Raw genomic sequence first — 25,170 nt, 5'->3', positions numbered from 1 at the left:
AGTACCGGTTAACATTGCATATGTACCTTAAGAGCTTCTAATAAGGTTGCGAGATCGACTGAAAGAATTATAGATGCATGCTGTGAGATATTCAACTGCCTAGCCTTAAATCTATGTATTACATTAGTCACATAAACTATTTATATATTTATTACAGATTTTATTTTGCTTAGTATATTTTTTTTTTTTATCATAGATTGATTATATATTCTATTGTTTATGCAGGTGGCGTTAGCTGAGAGTTGACTCAAGCAAGACTCTTTTCTTTGCAATTATGTTGAACACTAAATACAAATGTTTTTGTTTTACAATCCAATATGTGAATGATGTTTTTATTTGGATTAAGAACTTCTCTACTGTAGTCATCATGATTGAATTTATTTTTGGATGTTATTAAGAATGTTTAGCTATGTGAGCCTATAGATTATCTTTGGATTAATAAATTTCAGCTATATCTTTTGCTCTTTTGGATATCAACAAAGTATTAAAAATATGTGCATAATGCAATTATATATACTTTACACCCCTTGAAACAAGAAAAGAGTGGACAACCGGTGCATCTATGCATATTGGTGGTTTTAAATCTCTAAAAATATTACATATTGTTAAAAGAGTGGACAAGTCTAATTAACTAACTGCCAAATTACATATTTTCTGTCAATTTTGAAGGCTGGCTAAAGCACTCCATCGTGGTAGTCTTAAATGCCATCTAAAATACTACATTGCTGGTATTTTTGAATACCACAAAAAGTAGTTAATATTTAAATAAGATAATTGCTGCAGATGACTTATCGGACACTTAAAAATATGGAGAAATATTATCACCATTCGAGAAATATGAAAAAAATACCTTCAAAGTACTAAATTCCCTGTATTTTTAATGTTGTAAAAGTTATTTAATATTTAAATAAGGTGATTATTCTAGATGGCTTTATCAATACTGAGAATGCTGAAAAATATAATAATGTCATTCAATAAGTACATAAAGGGTTCTTGTAAAATACAGCAAAAAAAATAAATTTTTTATATTTCATAAATGCCAGGATATAATCGGTTACGCTTAAACAAATGTCGGGGGGGTATTTTTGAACTACTACAATTTTCTAATAGCATTTCATTCGATTTATCAACAAAAAGTGAGTTGGCTTACGACCATTTTGCTTAAAAAAAAACATCTTTTATTAATCACAATATTAGACTATGTTCACACTCCTAAAATTTCATATCAGCTATTTTATGCAAAATGCTCTAATGCCGACATGAGATCGTTTTCGATCCTCCTTCTCCATAAATTGAGTAAATCTCCCCTTAACCCTAATTTGACATAATGACTTACCATAAGGAAATTGAATGGCAGGTTGTCCGCGTTTGCATGACGCCGCTCCACGTATGGTAATCTTTGAGAAATATCATGCATCACCAATTGCTTGCCAAGGGAAATGGTGTTTGCAAGGTTTTTAGAGGGGCATGACAATGACCATAGAGCTCAACCAAGCAAATAATGTATTGATTGACACCCCAAGTGGCCCCCATTCTGCTGAATCACAAGGCCTCGCTTGCAATGGATGATTCATATCCTCATTCCATCCATCTGGCCTCACTTGCTGAACATGATGGGTCATTGGCAAAAAGAATTAGCCCACATCTTTTAATCCCCCTCCATCTTGGCTACAAAACACAATAGGTTGATATTCTTTCTTTCTTTGTGCATATAATATCCCAATGGATCATTGAGAAAGAGAGAGAGAGAGACTCTTGAGGGGTTTGTATATTGACTGGTGGGGAGAGGGAGACTGGGAGGACAGAAAAGTCCAAGTGGAGAGGTGAGAGAGCCCAGGAGGGGTCATGCAGCTGTCATTCGATACCCCAGCCCCTCATACAGCGAGGAACCCCTTTGCACCTGTCGGATCCCCATCCCAGCCTTGCTAGATTCCTCAAACCCCTACTCTATTTCCCTCTCTCCCTCTCCCTCTATCTCTCTCCCCTCCTCCTCTCTTGTTCTCTCCCACAAGCCTTGAGGCCAGGTCATGGAAGGTGGAGAGGCCACCAAAGAAGAGGAAGAGAAGAGCAACCCAAGAAGAGAAGAAAGGTCGATCGCAAGGCCTACAAACTAGCTAGCTCTCCTCGTGTCCTTGGAAAGAGATATAATAGAGAGAAAAGAAAGGTTGAGGGTTGTTAGCTTGCTATAGATATCGCTATTGGTATCCATGGCTTCTTCTAGTCCATCTAGTTCTAGTTCATCTAGCTATAGATCGAGGTTTGGGGACACCACCTTGACCAAGGTCTTCGTGGGAGGTTTGGCATGGGAGACGCCGACCGAAGAGCTACGGCGATACTTCGAGCAGTTTGGCGAGATCCTCGAGGCTGTCGTCATAACCGACAAGAACACTGGCCGGTCCAAAGGCTATGGCTTTGTGAGAGCTCTCTCTCTCTCTCCCCCCCCCCCCTCCTCACTAATTTCATCATGATCTGTCCAAAACTATTGGCTTTGAACTCTTTTTTCTTGTATAATAGTTTACAAGTCGATGCATCTTTTCCTAGACTTTTCTCTTTTTCCTGGTTGAAGAGAACAAAAAACTATCTGAGTTGCCTCCATCTCCTCTTAGAATCTCCAATATCATCCAAGATATTTGTCAACTTTTATGCTCTCTCTCTCTCTCTAGTAACCTTTGTGAAAACAAGATTATCCAAGAAGGTGAGATTTAGTCCCACCTTATGTTGTTTTTTTTCTTTTTTTTCATGGAATGAACATCTATATATGGATCCACAAATTCCTAGATTAAGTGAGATCGAAAAATATGTGTACTTAGGAATGAAACATGATGTGATGCCTCTGAAAATGGAGGAGGCAAGAAAGGGGGAGGGAGCGATAAATGGATGTTCATTTTGTTCAGATTGTTGTTTTTGGGGTGTGTTTCCAATTCCATAGCGGTTTTTGCTAACATTGGAAGAGGGTCTGTGAATGGCTACGGGCAGGTGACGTTTCGTGACCCGGACTCGGCCAGGCGGTCCGTGGCGGACCCCAACCCGGTCATCGACGGGCGGCGAGCCAACTGCAACATCGCTTCCATGGGCCGGCCTCGCCCGTCTCCCCCTCGAGGTACTGCCTTTAAAAAATCTATATATCAATTTATTTTACAAAAGTAGTACAGTGATATTATTATGTTGTAGAGAGAGAGAGAGAAAAAAAAATAAACAAGATTACATGATATGAAAAAAAAAAAGTGCTGTTCTAGCTTACTGCTTCCCATCTCAAAGAGGCCATTGGCCACGAGGCCACGAGGGATGCGACACTGGTGGGCCCCAGCAGCTAGGGTTACCAGCCCACAGGATCAAGACCCACCATGTGGGGCCGTGGGCTGAGCCAGCAGGGCAATAATAGTTTGTTGAGTTGGACTCATTTGGCCACATGAGCTTGAGCCAAGCTAGGGTGGGGATTGACTAGGTATAGATGATAATTATGTGATTATATTGTAGACATTAATAATGTCACCATTTTTTTTAGTGATGATCTGATCTGTTTCCCTAGCCAGCTCATGATGATTATCATAATGAGGTTAACTTATACAAATCGATAAAGTTATCTATTTATAAAAAACTATTCGGCAGTCGTCCCTTGTAGGTCAATGGAAGTGGATTACAAAGAAACAAGAGTGCCATTTAAGTTATCCATTATCATATTATAATTATTAAATTAGTTACAATTGCAGGTTTAGGGTTTCCAATATGTGCATGGTATTTTATATTTTCTTTGATAGCAACCATCTTGAAGGTTTGTATTTATTGATACTAGGCTATTATTATCTGGCAATATGTGAATTACATGCTTTGTGCTTAACTTAGCCAATTTCATGTGAGCTAAGCTAAGTCAATCTTGGAGCCTAGGATACGCAGATAAACCGGCTACAAGGAGACAATCAAATGCGCCAAGCTCAATTGAGCCAAAGGCTAGCTCAGCTCCAATAGTTGACAGATGATGATAGATTGTAGCACTAATCAATTTTTTTTTTCTTAGTAAATGGATGTGGGTCTTTATATAGCTTATTATTTATGAGATCTTCTTTTGGTGGCTTTTGAATTCATGGAGATTTTGTTCTGCAGGGAGAAATCTAGTTGGGAGCGCTTATCAGGGCCCATCTCAGGCTCTGGGCCCATCATATAGCAGGTTGCCAACCCAAATACCACCTCCTCCTCCAGTCCTCTACCCTACCCATTTTGGGTGAGTACCCTACAATTTTGGTATCTAATCTCTACTTCAAAGGATGGGCCCCATCCTTTTCTGTGCATGGGACACAAGGAGAGAGCCCATTTAATGGAGCCAGCATTCAACCCAGCGGTCCCTCTCTATAGATCCATCATGGACATGGAGGGAGCAAATAAATGGCTCCTGCTACGTTCCCATGTGGTTGCTTGCCTCACATCATGCATCCAAGGGGACCCATACTGTTCATTTAGGTCGGCTTGATTTGGGCTGATCGCTCGGTCTAGGCCAATGGGCTTTGCAGCTCTTTCTATGTCATACTCTAATGCAATCTCATATGGTGCATCCGTGGGTTTCCAAAGTAGATACATTGACTCGTTTGATTCACGGGAAGAACTTTTCCGAATGTTTTTTCTAGAAAGATGGTTCCTAAGAATATCATGTTTGGAAAAATGGTTTTGATATGTTTGGTTGATTATGAAAAAGTAGCACATTCTATAGCCGCATATGTTCGATTAAACATCTATTTTTTTAGGAAAGATGTATGAATTTTTCTTTCACATAAAATATAAAAAAAAAAATTTCATTTTTTTTTCTTTAAAAGCTCCAATCAAATAAGATACCCCCTTCCTATTTTCTCGCATTCGAGTCAAGTTCTTAATCGTAGGTTGCCAGTTTCTGGTCTAATTGTGAGACCACTTGGGTCATGCAGGCCAGACTTCCATGCTCTCTCTCTCTCTCTTAATGCATGCATATTTTCTTATGCATTGATTGTGTTTACTTTGCAGGTACTACCCGGCTGATTACGGATACCAACAAGTTAGTTGCTTTTTCTTACGCACCCTTTCATGCTTGCTAATTGCGTACTCCTTAAACCAGTCTCATACTGAAGTGCCAAATTACTTAAGTCTCAATACGGCATAAGTTTATTAAATTATCCGTATTGCATATATTTACATGATAATTTCTTTTGGATCACGGTTTGTAATAAGAAATAGGCATTAAGTATTAATTACTTCATGTAACAAAATCTTTGTCACAAGGAAGCAAATCTATTAAAAAGAGATCAAGGAGTGAAAATGCATGAAAGTTATTATATATTGTGATTAAAGGTAGTTGTCCCTTATTATTTATGCATTTGTATATATTGATTTTGATTGTAAAATGTGTTAATTAGCAGGCTATGTACAACCCTCAGATGACACCACGGTACTACCATCAGTTGTATGGTTCTTCTTCATCATCGACTATAGGTATGCCATATCATTATCCCCAAATGGGGTGCATAATGGCTACTCCAAGAGCAAGTTTTTCATCAGCACCACAAAGTCCTCACCCACCATATATGCGATATCCTATGGTCTCTGTTGAGGGATCCATCTCACCTTCATCCTCACAACCCTATACCTTCCAACTCCAACCCCCTCCACATGGAAGGCAACCCCCAAACATGATAGGTACCTTCTTTTAAACCTTTTAATTACTTTCTATGCTTATATACAACATCAGTTGTTGCATATTTTGACATGTTTGCTCAAGCTTTCACTGGTGCTTATAAATTATCTATGGTTAGGCAGGCTAAGGAGCTCAGATTGGCTTAACTCAAGTTGCTAGAAGTCATGGCTAGAGGGTGAAAAATGTAATGGATTAGCTTATTTCTAAACATTAATTATAATAAGTCAAGATTAGAATGCATAATTTAATTTGTATAGGACATGCCTAATAGTATTTTCAAGAGCTCCTATATAATGTTTGAACATATCTCAAATGAAGCAAAGTTTTACATAGCTTATTTTTTGACACCTTTGAAGGGAGATGGCATGATAACATTATTTTGATCTTAATGGACAAGTCATATCTCGTATTTTTTGGTTCACTCTTTTAAACCATATTCTGTAATTCTAAGATTTCGACAAAAATCTATATTTAGTGGTAATAAGAATACATGGGGTGAAATATGCTATATAAAGCTGAACTATGCAAATGGAATTTGTATCTATGATGGCATCAACAAAATCTTTCTAGGTACAAGATGTAGATTCTCATATCTAAATTTTCTTATCATCTTATGCTAATCCTAAGATTTAAAAAATTATGATATGGTGTTGTCTTCATTCATATTAGTTCGATCAAGATGGATAACTTTTGTTTATGTTTCAATAAATAGATTTAAAATCAAAGATTGACCCATGTTGGTTGAAATTAATTAGCAAATGAAAGTAAATATGTTTGAGTTTGTTATTTTTTATTAGCGTAGCTTGTCAATTTGTTTGACCATTTGTCTTTAAATTATATGTGGAAAAAAAAATATGATAGTAAATATTCAGAAATTTATACATGTTGGAAAGTAAGGATGCCCATATATGTGCATGTTTGTGTATATGTGCATGCTTTGTTAATTAAAAGAAATTAGTTGTATACAAAGAAGTAGCTCTAATTTTTCTAACAGATGATATTTTCTAATAATAGACAAATTAAATAGTCAAATATTGAAGACTCCTGGAAGAGTTGTGGCTTGACAATTGATTACCTTGTAGATTAGATTTCATATCCTATTCTACATACTCAAAGTCATTTAATATATTTTCTTTCTATCTTACTTTTAATATCTCATACTTTTTTTACAAAATTATCAATTAAATTACGTTTCTACAATCAGATAATTATGTTTCATGTATGTTTAAAATTTACTGTGTAAGTTATTGTTCTTGGTTGTTTTTTTTCTCTTTTTCTGTTATGGTTAATATATCTTTATAAGATTATGTGATTACTAATTTTAAGCAATGATAGTCTAAAATCTCTAGAATTTAAAGTCCTTGCCAATTCTAATACTAACCCAATGCAGCAAAACTAGTTAAACTAGAAATATATATTTATGTTCTAGTTCTCCAACCTTTTCATTTGTTGTTATTACTCTGATTTGTATAATTTATAATTTTTAACTTCCTAATACACACTCTTGGCCAATAGTTGATGTGAAAATGTCATACTAACTTTTCTTTTCTTTTTTCCCCCATTTTCCAAGATTTGAGTTTCCGGAGGAAGGGAGGTTTGGTTTGAGAATATGTTCCACCTAGGAAAAAAACCAAAGTAGAAAATTTGGACATATTTGTTTGAATTTGAAATCTTTTATGCTTTAACAAATTTAAACTACACCATTGGACCAAGGTAATTTGCTGGTTGTCTTATTATAATGAGTTTGAGTATGAAGCATAAAAAGAGGATTCTGTAAATAGATAAGCAATTTTTTACATAAAAAATAATCATTAACTTGATGTTGATTATCTCAACAACTATATTAGTTATTCATGTTTATGATAATTAAAAAAAGAGGATTGAAAAATGCGATCATTTAAGAAAATTGTTAAAGAAAAGAATAAAGACATGGATATTTCAGGTGCCACTTCATAGATTCTGGATTTTATTTTTTATATTTCTTTTTATTATTATGCTCTAAATATAAGATTATTTGCTCAGTCGAGGAATGGCTTGAATGCATTTAGTGTTAATAACTTTAACTATATGTATTGATTATGGATGCAAATAGTTTGTGGTGTCATTTTGACCATAAATACTTAAATTATTAATAAATATATTGCTGCATAATTTTTTCCAACCTATATTCTACAATCCATTATAATGTACAGTAACTCGATGACATTCTATAATATTAATGCATAAATTTTGTTTTTGTTTATTAGTCACACAACATTGCTTCTTAAATCTTAAGTAAATAAAGAAATATTATTTTGATTAAATTTATAAAGATGACTATTTGTCTATATTTTAAATAATTTATTTTATGAATACTTCAGATTCACCAACTTCTCAACAATCCACCACTGCTGCAAATACCGAAAATGCGGATGCTTGAGGAAAGAATTTCACATCCGTTTGGTGCCGTCTTTGCCCATTATCAGGTCGGAATATTATGAAAATAGTGAAAAGATGGAATCTCGATTATTGCTATTAGCACTGAAGGCCTAGATATATTCTTTTGTGTATCATGCAAAAATATTCTTGTCGAGGGTAATTGAACCGGCGATGAACTATTACAAGCCTTGGGATGGGTACTAACTTACTCAAAATTATCTCTTTTTTTAAAATAAAGAATTCTTTTTATTTTTCTGAGACATCTCCTTCATGTATCAAATATTAGATCTTTATGTATTCATGAAAAATTTGAAGTTCATCAGATATGGAATCAATTTATGAGAGAAACCAAACAAAATGAAATGGAAGGAAGCATTCTTTTAGTAGACAGAAAAGTCCAATAAGCTAGATAGTGCAAGATAACACACTCCTTTTAAGCTCATTATTTGGTAATTATTATTATATTAATTTTGATTTTACAAAAGATATGAGTACGTGCAATGACTAAGCACTGGCAAATGTCTCACAAAAAATGTCATCCATAATCATTTTGGCTACATTTGTTTACATTTTACATTGATGAAAAGTTCGATAGAAACTTTTCACAATATCTTATAAAATTAGTGTTAATTATGAGTGCAGATTCTCTATTCCCGACTCTCTGTTGACATTTACGTTATGGCCCTCTGATTAGTCCATGTATGGTCCTGATGTGATCTAATTGTCTATGCGATCCACCCATCCACATCGTAGAAGAGGGTAACAAAAAGTGACGGATAGAAAGCCTCCCTCACCTCCTAATCTGCCGGGAATTCCAAACACCCCCAAGAACTCCAGCTTAAACAAAAGCAACATGAAGATTGAAGACCTATTCAGTTCATCAAGCTGTGCTCTGCTATCCCTTCTCTCTCGTTTGAATCTATTCAATATCGAATTATGTAAGGATATGTTTGGTTCGGGGGATTGGGCTCTAGAATGGAAATGAGCTACTTTTATTCTAACAGTCTGGTTGGAGGAGATTCTATTCCCATTCGGGTTCTAGAGGGAATGAAAATAGCCTAATCCCCTAAAATCTAATTTCGACTCTCCACTATAGTATTCAAATCTCACTCTAATTTCGATTCCAATTTCAGTCACAAACCAAATGTATCGAAAAATAAGGCCATTCCGATAACTATTTCAATCCATTCTGATTCCAATTCTAATTCCAAATCTAATCGCGAACCAAATGTACCTTGAGTGTTCTCATCTACCACTCTAAATCTCTATCTGATTCGTAGATAATTAAGAGAATGCTAATTTATTTGCTAAGAAGTACCTTAGGAGCCATGGATAAATCAGATACACAAAAGATTTCGACCGGTTCAAGATAAGCTTCATAAATAGGAACGAAGAAAGGACCAGTGCAGCACATAAGAGAAAATAAATAATGAATAAAAGCAAGAAAGAAATAAAAATTTAAAACATTGAGTAGTTTTAAAAGTCACTCTTTTTTTTTGAGAAAAGCCACAATTTCGAAGAGAAAAAAAAGATTTACATCTTGCACTGTGAAGAAGTAAATTAAGGAACGCAGTAAATAATTGCTGTTATAACTTTCATGCATTAATCCTTATAGTTTTTTTTTTCTGGTGCATCTTATAGTTAAAATTTCGATGAAAAACTCATTAGTGCATTTTGTAAGAGGATTTTTTGTTGATGCAATGGTGAGACCAAAATCGAAATTTGCTAGCATTCTTTTTGTTTGTAATGCAAAAATTTCAAGCGTTTTGAGAAAGCTTCGATGTAGTTTGGGTCTTGATAGATGGTTGTATGTTTTTCTTAAATCAATGGGATCTTCTGGTAATTTTCGGGTGAGCTTTCTGATCCACTAGATTTCATAAAATCATGTGTTTTCTTTTGCATGTCCATTCTGCTCCACAAATAAAAGCTTTTCAATGCTAATGTTTCCTTCCTAAAAATTTCCACTTGTTGGTAATTCTATTGATTTTCTTCACGAAGTGTGGTGTCTTTAGAAAGACTGCTGGTTGAGAATTTCCGCCTTTGCCATTCTTAAAGATAATTTCAACTTTTTATATGAGGTAAATAGTTTCACTAACATCGTTAATTTAACTAGATGGATATAAGTATAGATTTTATAAATTATTTGGTATAAGTATAATAATAAAAAAAAGTCAGAGAGGTTTTTATATTTTACTCTAAATTTTAATCACAATTATTGCTAAAATTTGGTACATACAAAAACTATCACAGCACAGTCGTATTTAATAAGTTGATTAAATGTACGGTTCCATATAAGAATGTTAAAAAAAAAAAGTAATATTGCATAATAATCAGGATCCCACTATCTCATTTACAGAATGATTCCATCTGTTGCAGTCACATCCGACCACACAATTTCTTTGAACTTGTAGCCTTCCAAATAAAATAAATTCTAAAACATGCAACTCGAGTAGATGCAAGACAACTTTAAGTTGCATTGCATTTTATGCATGAGAGACTCTTTCTATGTTGGATCTAGCTGTACTTGTTAAATGGGCCTCCAAACCAGCCCAGCCCATCAGAATCCTAATTGCCTGTGCCTTCAGGAGGTCATTGAGAAGCATGGTCACAATAGTCCCTGAATTAATAAAAACAAATATATCTTAAACTACTCTCAATTTTTCTCTTGGTTAAATGATTCCCCAAATTTTCCAACAAATGGAGTCAACTCAGAACTTTTCGATCATTCTCGAATTATACACAATTTTTATGATATATTCATGGCTAATTTAAAATTTTCTATATGTTACAAATTGATGATCATTTTGTTGTTGCCAAAGGGTACCTTTTTGGCTATTCTATACTAATTTCTTTCATAAAAAAAATTAAATATTGTGAAATCTTTTGGAACTTTTGAAATATTTCCCAGATAATTTTTGAATTGAGGAGAGTTAATCAACTCTTCAAAATTATTGTTTCACTCCTGGCACTTGGCAATTCCTTTTTCTTCTCATCATTCCAATCAAAAATCTACTGAAGTGTTTATTAGTTGTATGCATGCATGTACAAAGGGAACAACTGCCAATCACACAATAGGAGAGCAAGAAGAGGTGGCAGGGTCCAACATTGCCGGAACCAAATACTTCCTTCCATTCACCCCCTCCGCGTTGTAGCTCCCTCCGGTGCCGGCGTCCACCGGCAGCTCTCCGGCGTAGCCTGGGTAAGCCCCCTTGCCGTAGACCCCTCGGCACGCCGCGCCGGCCTCGAGCGGGGCCCCGGCATCCCCTTGGAAATACCCATCCCCGAACGGGTTGGTGACCGTCCCAGCCAACAACGTAGCGATGTTGATGACCATGCCATCAGCCCCAACGTCGCCGTTTGGGGCCACGAGTGGCGGCCCCTGCGGCCCGTACACCGGCTGGTGGAAAGGCCACGCGCACTGGCCAGGGCACTGGCTTGCCGAATTCCCCACCCAAACGTAGGCCGCGCCGGGGCCGGCGAGCGAGCCATGAGATCCGCAGGAGCTCATGCAGAAGCCCTCCACCGCGACGTCCTCTGCGGTCAGGACTAATGCCACCCCAGCTTTCGTGGGGTTGGCTTTCGAAGCCAGCTCGGGTAGCTGAGAACTTTTGAGCAGTTTGCCGATGGAACAGTGCTCGTCGGAGATTTGGTTGGCCAAGGACATGTGTGTCTTCTTCTTTCCAGCTCTCTGCAGTAAGCTGTCGACGGCGTTCCACCATTTAGAAACAGAGGGTGTGGTGGTTGTGGAGGTTGGTTCTTGGTGAGGTTGGGGAGTGAGGGAGAGGAGGAAGTCGGAGATGATAGCCTTTTGGGCCGGGGTGAAATTCCCATACCAAAGTATGGAGATGGGGATGTTCCCTTGGAGCAAGGCGCCTTTGTGGTATGTGAGGAGGCTTGGAGGTGGTTGGTATAGAGAGGCTAGCTTTCTGGACCCACAGCTTTCATCTGCAAAGCCAACCAAGAGTAGGAGCAGAAAAGGAGCTATTTTGTTTGAAAGGAAGTAAGCCATTGGAGGAGGAGGAGGAGAGGATTGCTGTTATTCTTGAATTGGATTTGGAGGTGGTGATGGTGCTGAGGAAAGGGGAAGGTATATATAGGGGAGTTGGGTGCATGAACTAGCCAGGGGGTGCAGAAGAAAGTTGGTATATGGGGAGGTCCCACTTCAGCTTTTCTTGGGAGATTAATGATGGGTGATGGACCACAGCATCTTTCTTTTTTCTTGTGACTTTGGTCTATCTTAATAAGCTGTATGGAGATTGGGGCAGCTCGCATAGATTTGGCTGCCTGCTTTCATTAGGGCATGGAAGCTGGGGAATAGTTTAAATCTCAGGGGGCAGGCTTTGGGGTTGCATGTGTTGGATTGAGAGTTCCTAGGTGTTTCCTTGTGGCAAAGCATCTCAATTGTAACATAGATTGCTGGAAATTTTTAGGTTATTTTGGTGACTTGAAGACTAAGAATGCTTTGGGTGGAGTGCAGCACCAATTCAAGGCACTGCTAATGAGGTAAGGGACAGACTTAATCTTGTTGGAGTTGGTCTTCCGGTTGATTATTTGGGTGAAGTCAAGCTGGCATGCACCTATTTTGAAGGGTATCGACTATTTAATTGGTTAAGTAGGGGGAACAGGAGAAGCTGAATAAAGTATTAGAAAGCTAGAATTATTGGTCTGACTAATTAATAGTACTCAATTGTACCATGATATGTTGGTTTTGAAAAGCCCAAGCTTAGTTTGGTTTAAAATATAATAAACAACTAAAGGATATATCCAGAGATAAGGAGCTTCAATTTAAAATTTAGATATAGAATAATAAAGATCAAAGCAGATGATGTTATTTTACCAAGCTTCTGTCAGTCTTGTGCGCCTCATGAAGAGCGGTGACAATTTAAATTGACTTTACCATTACTAGTTTCTAACATGGCTACTGGGCCTATCAATGACAAAAGTTTCAGAATCCCTTAATTACAGCCTTTGTCTTTGTTACAGGCCATTTTGCCATTGTGGCTAGGACTGAAAGGCTTCTCATTGATAAATAGAGAGACCAATACTAAAGAAGCCATATTTTTCACCTCTGCTGAATGACAATTTTACTGAACCAAGAGATTAAACTTTTTAACTGAAAACTTAGTGCAGCATCAACAAGATATTACACCACCTCACTTGTTTATCGTTAAGTTCATGCCATTTACATATGCAAAGGTGATCAAACGTCAGATTCTGATGTTCTTAAAGCAAGTTTGCATGCAAAATTCATACATAAACCAAGCTAGCATCTGATTAGTATTTATTCTAATCGAAGACACTTCGAGAGGATATTTAATGAAGGCGACTTTTTGTAGGACATCTTAGGGGACTGCATCGAGAAGGCTAGCAGATTTGGTCATAGTTTGAGCGAACACCTTAGAATCGCTTGCTGGTGTTGTCAAGGGCAGAAATAATCTGGTTGAGTAGAGATATGAACTGTGTTCACAAACCAGGGCACTGGGTGTGATAACATTCAGAAGACTAGTGATTTAATCTAGAGATGGACAGGTGAAACTGTTGCCATGTTAACATGTCATCAAGATTCTTATGGTCTCCACTTAGTAGCACATGACAGTTGCCATCCTATAAAAAACTTGAAATCTAGCTTGTAAAGGACATGATTCCATAATAATGCTTAAGTTCATGAACTGACTTAACTATAATAGTGCTTCAGCTCCCACTCCATAGGAGACATGATCAAACTACAACAGCAGCATGACACTTAGAGAGAAAGAGATGACCAATTGATATAAATGATGCATCATGTCATTTGTTTAAGCTTCAAAGATAGTAGATAGCACCAAACATTGAAAGTGGGATTAGATTCCTAAGGCTCCTGCTCTTCCAAATTATTTTGTAGTGATTGTCTGGAGAACAATGTAATTCTTCGAAACACGACTAGGTGATGCTATAATGTCATGATACTCGAAGCGTTTATTTGAGTCGATAAGGGGATGGTGGCATTTTAGCAGTGGTGATGCAAGCATCGAGCCTACCATAATTATTTGATAATGATAAGATTGTAATATGAGCTCTTTATTTATATTTATAGATTGGTTAATCTGAATGGTATTGATTACATCAAATAAAATAAATAAAGTTAAGTCTTTATTTCTTTACACTCGACAATTCTACACTTTGAAAATCTTTTAAGAATTAATTAAGAATTTGAAACTAAGAAGATGTAGCATTACGGACATATTCATATTTTGGAGTTTGGAAGATCTTCAATCATCATTACTTGGAGAATAAATCACAATTGACAAGTCTCATAGAAAGACTTTGCATTACAAATACGATTTTCCCTTGCTCTATTTTCATGAAATCAGTACAGAAATCTGCATAATTTTAAAACATTCTCTCCTAGCAAATTTGCTAATTTGATGTTCGTATTGGAGCATGATGCAAATTACAATGCTCGAAGGAAATTTACTAGCATCAAGTTTTATGCTCCAACCTCAAAATCCATCTCATGCCACATGAGGATTTATTATTTGAAAACCAAGTAGAAGAGATAACATTACACTTCCTGAACACATATTTATTTCTACTCTCTAAAAAAATTTTGAAGTGAGAGCATAGTGGATGGAGAAAATTGCTCTCATAAAATGATGCCAGGAGATAGGGTACGAGGACAAGATTGGAAGAATTGAGAATTTTTTTCTCATCAAAATATTTTTTCTGAAAAGTTAATTCCTAGAAAGCTGATACCTGAAAAAATAGTTTTGGCATGTTTAATTGACCACGAAAAAATTATACATTCTAGAGCAGCTCATGATTGGTTGAGCATTTATTTTTCTAAAAAAATTGTATGAAATATCTATTAAACTCTTAATAAAAAAATATATGTTACTCAAAAATTTTGATAGTTTAATAATAATTTTGGAAAAAAAATTAATTTCTAAGCGGTGGAAAAATAATTTTTTATATCTCTCATAAATTTTTCTTTTTTATGAAACATAAAAATTTTATTTTTTTATAAAAAAATATTTTTTAATAAATTCTAATGGTCTTTTTCCATATTTTTGTTGGCCATATTTTCGTTTTTTTTTTTTTTTCTCCCCAAACGAATCCCGAAAGTGATAATATTCTCGGGAAAGAGTTTGAGCTCGGCATCCAAATAAATAAGCTTTGCACGGGAATCTCAAGTGATCTCCCTCTGTCGCTTTTCCAGATTACTACAATAAAATTTAATCTATTTTTTTCTTGGTAACTTCAATAAAATTTACCTTAGCATGTATAGAGATTGGGGACATCTCACGTCGGAAATAAATATGTAAGGACAAAGGTGGGGGAGGCACTGGTTTGAATGTGGTACAAAGCCCATACTGCCACTTAACCACACCCGTACCAGGCCATTTTTTCCCATAGCCACCCTACTGCTCTCTTTGGGGTGCATGGAGTTAAGCGCTTGTCTTATAGCATGGGGCCTTGGAAGCCATGAAATATTTGTAAGGTTGTCAACGGCTAGATTTCAAAAAGGAAATGAGGGTGTGCTTGAACTATTTTGGAGGCTACTCTCCTCAGGTTTCAGTTCATTGGATTGTGGTTCTGGAAGGAGGTGCATGAATGTGGATAGACTTGGGCAGAGTTATGGAAGCATTCTTAGGGGGAGTGAACTATTTTGGAGGATTTGGATGGCAATAGACACGAGACTTTGGAGTTTGAGAGGGTTTATTTAAAACCATAGCGATCCGTCCTTCCTTGGCGGCTGGGCCCAACCTATGCCGCCGGTTCGGGCTCGGAAACGTCGTCCCCCGTGAGGGACTTGCCAAAAAGCACTCCTCGGCCTAAAGGATTTGGCTTTTCTTTGTCTTTAACCAAAAAGACCTCCTCCCACGGGGAGATGGAAGAATTTGTATTTGTTCTTTTACCTCTTCAGAGTATTGTATTTCTTGACTCAGTGGGCAGTGCTCATGCGAGACTAGTATGAGCTGCCAGTGTACCAAAAAAGAAAAAAAAAAAAAAAGGATACTATCTTTTGGTGGGGCAAGATGTGAGGGAAGAAGGTCCAAGTTGATAGACTTAAGGGTGGCTAGCTTCCTGGAACCATGCACAATTGGGCTAAGCTAGCAAATGCTAGCACTAAAGGAGCCGTGCTAGCCATGTGATGTGAATTAAAGCCATTTGGGAGGGGAGAAGGTATTGAGATTGGAATGTGGAACTTTGAAGTAGGGTGGCATTCCAGTCAGACTGGATTGGATACAGATTACATTAGGTGCAGGTCAGATTTCAACCTGAGCTCAATATATTTATTAACTAGGTTAAAAATCATATATAAACTCAACCTGTTTGTTGAATAGGTACCCCAACCCAACCCGTATAATCCGTTGTCAAATCAAGTTAAATAGGTTAAATATGTTAAATGGATTTTTAATGGATTAATAGATGAAAATAAGTTAAACATGTTGAGCAAGCTAGGTTAAATAGGATAGAGATGAGTTAAGTAGATTTTAAATAAGCCAAATAGGTTAGATCATCACAATCCAATTATCAAATAGGTGGGCTGAATAGGTTAAAGGTCAAAACCTGAATTCTATCTATTTACTAAATGGATCTAGATGGATTAACTCCTTTATAACTCGAGCTCATTTATATCAAATCCAGACTCGTTCAAAGCACGTCATTTGCATGTAGGGTTGAATGCTCAGGTTACAAATTGCCGCCTCTACTTGGAAGGAAAAGAAGATACCTCATGAATTTGGATGAGTGATGGATGGAAGGAGTACTATATACATAGGTAAGGAACAGTCGGGTGCATGATTTGGACACAATAAATTATTAGGAGAAGAGGGGGGGTTTAGTCTCAGCTTCGCGAGACATGAGACTAAGGGCGGGCCGTGGAATTCTGCAGGAAAAGTGGGTGGCGGATTGCTACTGAATTCCATAAAATAGTCTCTGAGCATCTTCAGCTTAAGACAATGAGATAATATTCTAATGTGTAGTGGTCTAGAGTCTCAAATGGATGGCTTTTTAGATGGTTCCATAGAATTTGAATTCGGCTGAAAATTTTGTAGGATAGTCTTCTTTCTTTTTTTTTTTCCTTCTCATATAATTCTATATATATATATATATATATATATATATATATATATATATATATATATATATATATATATATATATCTTTTTATAAAATTTTTAGCCTAGTTCTATAGAAATATCTAAATAAATCTTTAGACCCTAGCACGTGGCGATTATATAATTAGAGGGGCATGACATGGGCAGGATTCCTCCCTATCAAATCATATATAGGCCTCTATTGATGTAGTTTAGTATTTTGAAACTATTTTAGCCAACTTGATTGACTCCTAGCGGAACCTTATGAAACCATGTGATCTAGATGGTTCATCTTCCAGCCTAATTAGACGTTCGATTTGGTCCTTGGGGAACTTAAACACTGGGTCCTTTCAACGTGGGAAAATCACTTCATGGATTTAAAAAGAGGACCTTTTATGAATACATTGACGGGGGAGAGAAGTGGTGACAACCAATGGACTCGGGTTCCTTGGCTGCCTAATTAGAGTATTTGAGCTAGCCAAATCTACTGGATCACTACAATCATTTATACTCTTGAATTTTTGCAATTTCCCTAGCTTGCAGCTTTGTTACAGTTTTGTGAAGCCCAACCCAGAAAAGCCGAACTAGGTCCGATCCACTAACTGGCTAGAGCAGCCCAAAGGCCCGTGTAGGATCCGAACAGAGTGTAGCTCGAACATAGGGAGGAGGATTCGAACTCTGCCAGATTTTAGAAAACTCTAGTCTCTGCTCTAGATAAAGCCTTCCCAACTCTTCGCACCACTGACGATTGTCGACCACCATCGCCTCTTTTCTCCTCTTTTTCTTCTTATGCATTGTCCGCCTAGGGTCACTGTGCTCGCTGGAATCGCAGTTACAGAGCCCACCTGAGTTGAGGTAAGGGTCGAATCTACCTTCTACTTACCTCTTTATTATGATAGGACCGCTTGCCGGCTGAGAAACCCATTAAAAATTGACCGAAAAATCTTTTGCTTACTTCCCCTGTTCCGACCCTATTATCGGCTCTTATCACGTCTCTCCAGGGCACTTCACAAATTTTTTCCTACTACAAAGGTGTTTTACCAAATTTTTCATGACTCTCTACGTCATTCTCTCCCCCTCCTTATAAAACCACATCTTTTCTTCTATCATAAGGCAAAAATATCATCATCTTCCATTTCCACTTCCACTCAAAAACAAAAAATAAACTCTTGTATATTAAGTTTAAAATTAAATTAACACTAAGATGTAAACTATTTTAATTAAAATTTAAATATAAATAAATTTTTTGTACAAAAATAACAAGGCAAGGACTCCCAATACGAAGCCAAGACACCCATGAGACACATTGGGCCTCAGAGCCCACTCACCTCCTCGCAAGGTGACAGCTTTGTGCAATCTAATCCATTTCACCTTCACATACAACCAAGATATCCGACATGACTACAAAATAATTGAGTAAAACAATCAAATGCTTTGAGCGAATAATTTCTTACTTTTATAAGGGCTGTTGTCGGATTTCAGAGACTGAGGCCAGAGTGGGGAAGGAGAGAACAGCGACAGCGAACGGTTTGTTTTCTTCTTCTTGGAATGGGAAAAGTGTGGAAACATTGCAAAGAAAACGTGGCCAAACAAGTTGTTTCTGTCGGGGTCAAAGCCCTTTGGACCTAAACAAGTTAGAATCCAGATGGCCAAGCATATTTATAAAGAAGCTAATAGAGTAGCTGGTTAAATAGCTTCTTATACAGCTCAGCACTTGAATGAGATCCTATGAATTGATTGGCCATATATTTAACTTCCAATTCAAAATATTTTATTTTTTTGAATTCATAAAATATATTCGTATTAGATATGTATTTTGGGGCCCAGATCTCATTACCACCTAAGTGAGTCAACTCACGGTGAAACATCCCTAGCCCAAGAAATCCCATTTGATCCTTTCCACCTCACTCCAATCTCTTATTGTATAGGAGAGAAGATTTTTTACCCTCCTTAAAAGAGTTTAATTGCCACATGTTGAAATATTTAGAGAAGAAGAGAAAAACAAAAGAAAAAGAGAGAGAAAAAAGTGATTTTATTTCTCTGTTGCTTCATATTCAATACATCCTAGGAGTTATATATACTCGTATCCAAACTTCATATATGAAAAATAATTTAGGCTGATATAGAATCTCACTAATAATAAAAAAATATTATAGATGATACAGGTTGCTATGCGATCTCTAAAATTACTCTAACAAAATTATGCTAAAAAAGAAAACTAATATAGATTGACATAGAATTACGCTGATAAAGAAAAATATTATGAGTGATTCAGGTTGTTGCGTGATCCCTACAATTATTCAAACACCATGCATTCCTCTATGCCGACTCAACCATGTCTACGACTATGTCAACAGTAAACCTATGTCAACAGTAAACACCATGCATTCCTCTATTAGAGGTGGAAATTCTACTGATAGAGCTTTTTAAAATACGGTGCAATATAGGAGGCGATCCAGGTTGCTGCACCTATGTCAACAGTAAACCCTGGGGGGCTTCACGAGTTTTTGGTGAGCAGGTGGTGGCCCGTGCGGCGCAAGACAGCGCGCTCCCTTACGAGTCCCCAGCTGGCACGTACGCGCATCCCGATCCATAACCATTAATAAAGCTACGCTCCTCCCGGTAGTCACCAGCCTGTCCCCTCTCATAACGTTCGAAAATTTAAAACTCCTCGAGAAGCGAACCCAACTCCTCGGCCAAGCTACCCCTTCTTATCCCCCCAAGTTTCCCATCCCTAAAACACCCCTATTTACCTCAGGATGACTTAGGTATCCCAGTTCCCGATGCAAGGCCATTGTGGGAAGAAAACGAACTTTCGCAAATGTTACAGCTGCCAGTAGCACGCAAAAGCCAGCTGTCTGGTGACCGTAATCTGGCCAGACCGCGCCCCCTTTATGGGCCCTAAAGCTCCCCTCCGGGCCCACCATCCTTGTCTTCTGTTTCCGCTCACCTTCCATGAATTATTTAATCAACAACAACCCCGTTCCTCTCCCTGCCACTATATAAAACCCCCTCACGCCAACCTCTCCCCCATCCCAAATACGACTCCCTTCTCTCCCTCTCAAAGAGAAGCGCATAATATAACCCAATACCTTCCCTCTCCTCTTCTCTTCTCTTCTTGTTCTGTGCTGATGGCCTCTTCCAGTATTATTAGCCCTTCTTTCCTTTGTATCTTGGTAGCATTTGCTTCCCTTCTATTCCAGTGTTCCTATGGGGCTAGAAAGCTCAATGCCCTGGTGGAGGAACCATCCCCTGTTTTGACCTACCACAAGGGGGCCCTCCTCACGGGGCCTATATCGGTGAACCTCATCTGGTACGGTAAGTTCACCGCCGCCCAGCGAGCCATCATCTCCGACTTCGTCACATCCCTCTCCTCGAAGGGCGGTGACCAGAATCAGCCGGAGCCATCGGTGTCCGCCTGGTGGAAGACCATCGGGAAGTACTACGCTCGGTCGAAAACCGAGTTCCCTGAGCTCACACTCGGTGCCCAGATCCTCGACGGGTCCTACGCGCTCGGCAAGTCTCTCACGAACGACGACATCGCCAAGCTGGCGAGCCGCGGGGCGCCGAAGAACGCCGTCAACGTCGTCCTGACGGCGGACGACGTCGCCGTCGAGGGCTTCTGCATGAGCCGGTGCGGGACCCACGGGTCCTCGCCTCGGTCCAAATCCGGGCGGTTCGCTTATATCTGGGTCGGCAACTCGGCGACCCAGTGCCCGGGCCAGTGCGCGTGGCCCTTCCACCAGCCGGTCTACGGGCCGCAGAGCCCGCCGCTGGTGGCGCCTAACGGCGACGTCGGGATCGACGGCATGGTGATCAACTTGGCGAGCATGATGGCCGGGACGGCGACCAACCCGTTCGGTAACGGATTCTACCAGGGACCGAAGGAGGCGCCGTTAGAGGCGGCGACGGCGTGCCCGGGGGTGTACGCGAAGGGGGCGTATCCGGGATACGCCGGGGAATTGTTGGTGGAGCCAACCACGGGGGCGAGCTACAACGCAAATGGGGCCCACGGGAGGAAGTACCTAGTTCCAGCCTTGTTTGACCCGTCAACGTCCACTTGCTCTACCTTGGTGTAGACAAGTGGCGGGTAACATTTTTGGTGTAAGATCGTGGTTTCGGGATGTATTCGGATAAACAGAGCGGAGGAACACTGAGGATATGGATAGCCTGTAAATTTTTCATTCATTTCCGAATTGCGGTTTTTTTAATTTATTTTATTCGTTTGATGCTTAAAAATTTGGATTATAGAGATTAAAATACGTGGATGCTAAAGGGTAGTGGAGGTCTCAAGGACCGAAGCGGTACATTATGATATGATGTATCTTTTATATTGGAATCTTGGATGATAATGTAATCACGGAATTTGGTTCCTAGTGGTGAGTGAGGCTTGGTTAGGTCCTGAAAGGCGGTACATTGCTTCTTGGTCGATGGCAGCTTTCGATCTTCTTAGTTTGAATTTTAAATTTTAAATTCCGATGTGAATTTGTACTTTTTGAGATGGATTTCCTCCTTGATGGATGGGTTGGGTTGATATGCCTTTCTTTTCCTCCGTTCTTTTTCCTTTTTTTATGGTTTTTTTTTCACCCCTTAGGGCCCTTTTGGATACACTTACTTCTTGTCGGATCCAAGCAATTGTAATAAAATCCAAAACCTCGAGGAAATACCAAAGAAATGAGAGAATTTTCTTCTTCTTTTTTCCTGATTTGCGAGAGACGTTGCTCGCTCTACCCTTCCTAACGAAAAAAGAAGGCCATCTGGACTCAAAAACGTATTGAGATTTTTCCTTTTTTCCTCTCAAAGCTATGACCGAAGGACCAAATGAAACTATCTTGTATCCATCCTTATCTCAATCCCATATTCTCATCCTCATCGCCCCAACACTCCTCCCATCTTTATCGAACCTTGAACCTATCTCAACATTTTGCCATTATTAAATTCGACGACCATCCTTCGACCTCTGACCCATCGAGCGGTAACGGAGCCTACCCATGCTTCAGGTAAGTCTCTCCTAGTCTCTTTTCTTCACTCATCAGTAACCGCTTCTAAATTTCCTTTGCTTAAACTATATAAACTTCTTGATGTTTTGAACCGAAGCCGCGGCCGCCTTGCCTATTCTATCTCTATCACTTGCCATCCTCACCCTCTCTCTCTCCTCTTGCTCCGCTTCTCCCCGGCCACCACCACGGGCCCCTCCTCACCGTCAACCTTCTCTAATACGCCCGCTTCTTCGCCGACTTCCTCCTCGGCCTCTCCGCTCCTCCGGCAGCCATGTCACCCACTCCGCCGCCGCCTGGTGGCTCACCCGCGCCTTCAGTTGCAGCGCGACCCCCGCCGCTCCCTCGGCCGCCAGCCTTTCGACGACCACAACGTCCTTGGCAAAAACCCTCTCCTCCTCCCACCTCTCTCCCTCCTAGCCTCTGAACCCGGCACCTCCCACGCCGACATTAACGTCGTCCTCGCCTCCGCGGACGTGGCCGTCGACGGCTTCTGCTCGAACCGGTGAGGGACCCAGCGCCCGCACTCCGGCTTGACCGGGTTCATATGGACCGGCGACAGCGTCGCCCTTCCACCAACTGGTCTACGGCTCCCAGACCCCGCCGTTAGTCGCGCCTAACGGCGATGTCGCGATGGAATCCTTGACGGCGTGACATTACCCTCGCCAGACGGAACGGTGACAAACTCTGACGGTAACGGGTATCTCCAGGGGCCCGCTCACGCGCCGTTGGAGGCCGTATCTGCGTGTACCGGGATATTCGGGACAGGGGCTTATGGATAAGACCAGTGGGCTAGTTATACCGCGAGGGGATTGGATGGGATGAAGTATTTTTTTTTTTTTTTTTTTGGGTAAAACGATTTTGGGGGGGGGGGGGGGGGGGGGGAGGGAGTTGGTGGCAGCCTCACTGGGCTCTCCTTCCACCAAAAAATATTTAATGCAGATCGCAAGTTTCCACATGCCCTTTCCAACCCGTGGAAAATCTTAGTACTGATGGAAGGAAAGCATATCCACACAGGACCATCCGGATGTGGAACATGCGGTCTTCTGTTTAATCGACGCTCGCGAGTTTCGAATCTAGATAACTTAGGTGGAGTCCAAGCCTCCTTACCATCAGGCTATCATCTTAGTGGTGGATGAAGTATTTATTGCTAGCTATGTGGGACAGCATGATGTCTCAGTGTTCCACCCTCTTATAGGGAAGAAAGTTGCAAGCGGAGTTATATAGTTGTTTTGCTCTTATGTACTTTTTCTTATTTTTTAACAAAATAATTATTATGTAAATGGAAGAAGAATAAGGATGTTGATCCCCCTAATTAATTGGGGCTAGAATAATGTTGCATGATTGTAAGGTCTTCTTGATCTGGGAAATTTCAATTGGACCACTCTAACACTATGGAGGTGTTCCACAATTTGAATTGCAAGGTTGACTCACCAAATTATAATACTAAGATCTCCCCTACAAACACTTTCAAAAATATGGCTTCACTCACAAAATGTGTTTGGGCAAATATTATTTTTTTGAACTAATTGTAGTTGATGGAAGTTTGTATGAGCTTAGTTTCTTAATTCCCCTTAAATGAAAAAAATAAAAGATCTATTATTCCAAGCTTTTGTAGTACTTTAAGCAATGATCGGCCTCTAATGAACAATGTTAGCTAATATGCTCATCAATTTACTCGTGATGTTCCTTGAGGGATATTTTTTCCCCTGAAGAGGGCATAAAATTTGGGGAGTGTGAGGTAAAAGCGCTCATGCTTCTGCCTCCCTTTTATTTGGTGGCTTTGAGTTGGAGCGGCTCCACAAAGTGTTTGGGAAAAATTGCATGAAACTCCATTGTCATAGAAGTGACTAGAAGTGGCCAGAATATGTAACTATTTGTACGACTAAGCCTATATATACTTTTTTTCAGAAGCAGCTAGAAGTGGCCAGAGTATGTAACTATTTGTACGACTAAGCCTATATATACTTTTTTTAGAAGTGGCTAGAAGTGGCCACAGTATGTAACTATTTGTACGACAAAAGGCCTATATATATACTTTTCTTTTTTTGTGGACAACATAAATCAGGTGCTATTAAAGACTTGTTTGCTTTGCCGAAAAAAAAAGGAGAGAGGAAAGGCGGAATTTTTTTTTCATTTAATTGAAGTTTTCAAAAAAAAAATAGTATATTTATGAAAATAAGATTTTTATATTCCATAAAAAATAAAAATTCATGAGGGACATAAAAAAAACTACTTTTTTACCGGTTAGAAATTAAAATTTTTTTTCTTCTAAAATGACCCTAATTTATCAAAACTTATGGATAAGATTTCTTTAATTAAGAATATAATAAATATTTCACACAACTGTCTCAAAAAATAAATGTTCAACCAAACATAAGCCATTTTGACATGTACCATTTTTCTATAATCAACCAAATATATCAAAATTATTTTTTTATGCATTATATTTTCAAAAATCAATTTTTCAGAAAAAATATTTTGATGAGAATCCGTAAACCAAAGGAGTTCTAAGTGCCATTAAAATAACTTTAAAGTATAAATTTATAATAAAAAATGGAAAAGGTGCCATGATTTGTGATTCCTTAAGAGCTTTTTTACACTTTTGGGTTGGAATAATATGAACCGATTCTTTTGTCTTTCTGTCCTGACATAACTCTATGAATCACTTGTTCGTGATATTCACATGCCTTGCAATGCTTTGAGAAAAGTGGTGATCATACATATAAGGCTGTTATTATTTTGTTTGTATCGAACATTCTCCATCGGAGTGGTCATTAAACTGAAAATGTTCGCCTTGAACTGGCCAAACATTTCTTCTGTAGAACCTTCTATAGTGAACAATTATCACGCACTTTGTTACTTAAATTTTGTAGATGGGAGGGTTTTTAGTGAATCGTCCTTTCATTTTCTATTTATCTAGATTATAAATCTATGCTTGTTATAAAGCATATATTTCTCACAAAAGCCCAAAATGTTGTCTTTCTAAATTCTACATCACCAATGTTTAGCTTTTCTA

The 25,170-nt window shown here is 38.7% G+C and overlaps 3 protein-coding genes across 4 annotated transcripts; 2 read left to right on the top strand and 1 right to left on the bottom strand.

Moving 5' to 3' along the window:
- Nucleotides 1-1,796: 1,796 nt before the first annotated feature.
- LOC103707942 (uncharacterized) lies at nt 1,797-8,437 on the top strand. Of its 2 annotated transcripts, none has more exons than XM_008792670.6 (6): nt 1,797-2,414; nt 2,977-3,100; nt 4,102-4,219; nt 4,990-5,020; nt 5,379-5,658; nt 8,017-8,437. In XM_008792670.6, the coding sequence occupies exons 1-6, from the start codon at nt 2,208-2,210 to the stop codon at nt 8,073-8,075; spliced, it is 819 nt and encodes a 272-aa protein (XP_008790892.3). In that variant the 5' UTR covers nt 1,797-2,207; the 3' UTR covers nt 8,076-8,437. The 2 variants fall into 2 exon arrangements, with proteins under 2 accessions (XP_008790892.3, XP_008790893.3); XM_008792671.6 differs by having other exon boundaries at nt 1,800-2,414; nt 5,382-5,658.
- Nucleotides 8,438-11,069: 2,632 nt separating this feature from the next.
- LOC103707943 (protein PHOSPHATE-INDUCED 1-like) lies at nt 11,070-12,151 on the bottom strand. The gene has a single exon (XM_008792672.6). It carries the CDS (start codon nt 12,081-12,083, stop codon nt 11,139-11,141), a length of 945 nt encoding a protein of 314 aa, XP_008790894.2. The 5' UTR covers nt 12,084-12,151; the 3' UTR covers nt 11,070-11,138.
- Nucleotides 12,152-20,175: 8,024 nt separating this feature from the next.
- Nucleotides 20,176-23,482, top strand: LOC103707944 (protein PHOSPHATE-INDUCED 1 homolog). The gene has a single exon (XM_008792673.6). The coding sequence runs from the start codon at nt 20,286-20,288 to the stop codon at nt 21,231-21,233; it is 948 nt and encodes a 315-aa protein (XP_008790895.4). The 5' UTR covers nt 20,176-20,285; the 3' UTR covers nt 21,234-23,482.
- Nucleotides 23,483-25,170: the final 1,688 nt, after the last annotated feature.

The sequence above is a fragment of the Phoenix dactylifera genome, chromosome 15, assembly GCF_051530095.1.
Source record: "Phoenix dactylifera cultivar Ajwa chromosome 15, Ajwa_hap1_PhDact_Kaust_v1.1, whole genome shotgun sequence".
NCBI lineage: Eukaryota > Viridiplantae > Streptophyta > Magnoliopsida > Arecales > Arecaceae > Phoenix > Phoenix dactylifera.
This window is presented reverse-complemented; position numbering and strand designations above follow the sequence as displayed.

What these genes read in the sequence shown, in the direction of transcription:
- LOC103707944 (XM_008792673.6), top strand. Translation starts at nt 20,286, where the DNA reads ATGGCCTCTTCCAGTATTATTAGCCCTTCTTTCCTTTGTATCTTGGTA.
- LOC103707943 (XM_008792672.6), bottom strand. Translation starts at nt 12,083, where the DNA reads ATGGCTTACTTCCTTTCAAACAAAATAGCTCCTTTTCTGCTCCTACTC.
- LOC103707942 (XM_008792670.6), top strand. Translation starts at nt 2,208, where the DNA reads ATGGCTTCTTCTAGTCCATCTAGTTCTAGTTCATCTAGCTATAGATCG. An exon ending in GGTCCAAAGGCTATGGCTTT is followed by an intron (nt 2,415 to 2,976) that starts GTGAGAGCTCTC and finishes GGCTACGGGCAG; the next exon opens with GTGACGTTTCGTGACCCGGA. An exon ending in CTCTACCCTACCCATTTTGG is followed by an intron (nt 4,220 to 4,989) that starts GTGAGTACCCTA and finishes TTTACTTTGCAG; the next exon opens with GTACTACCCGGCTGATTACG.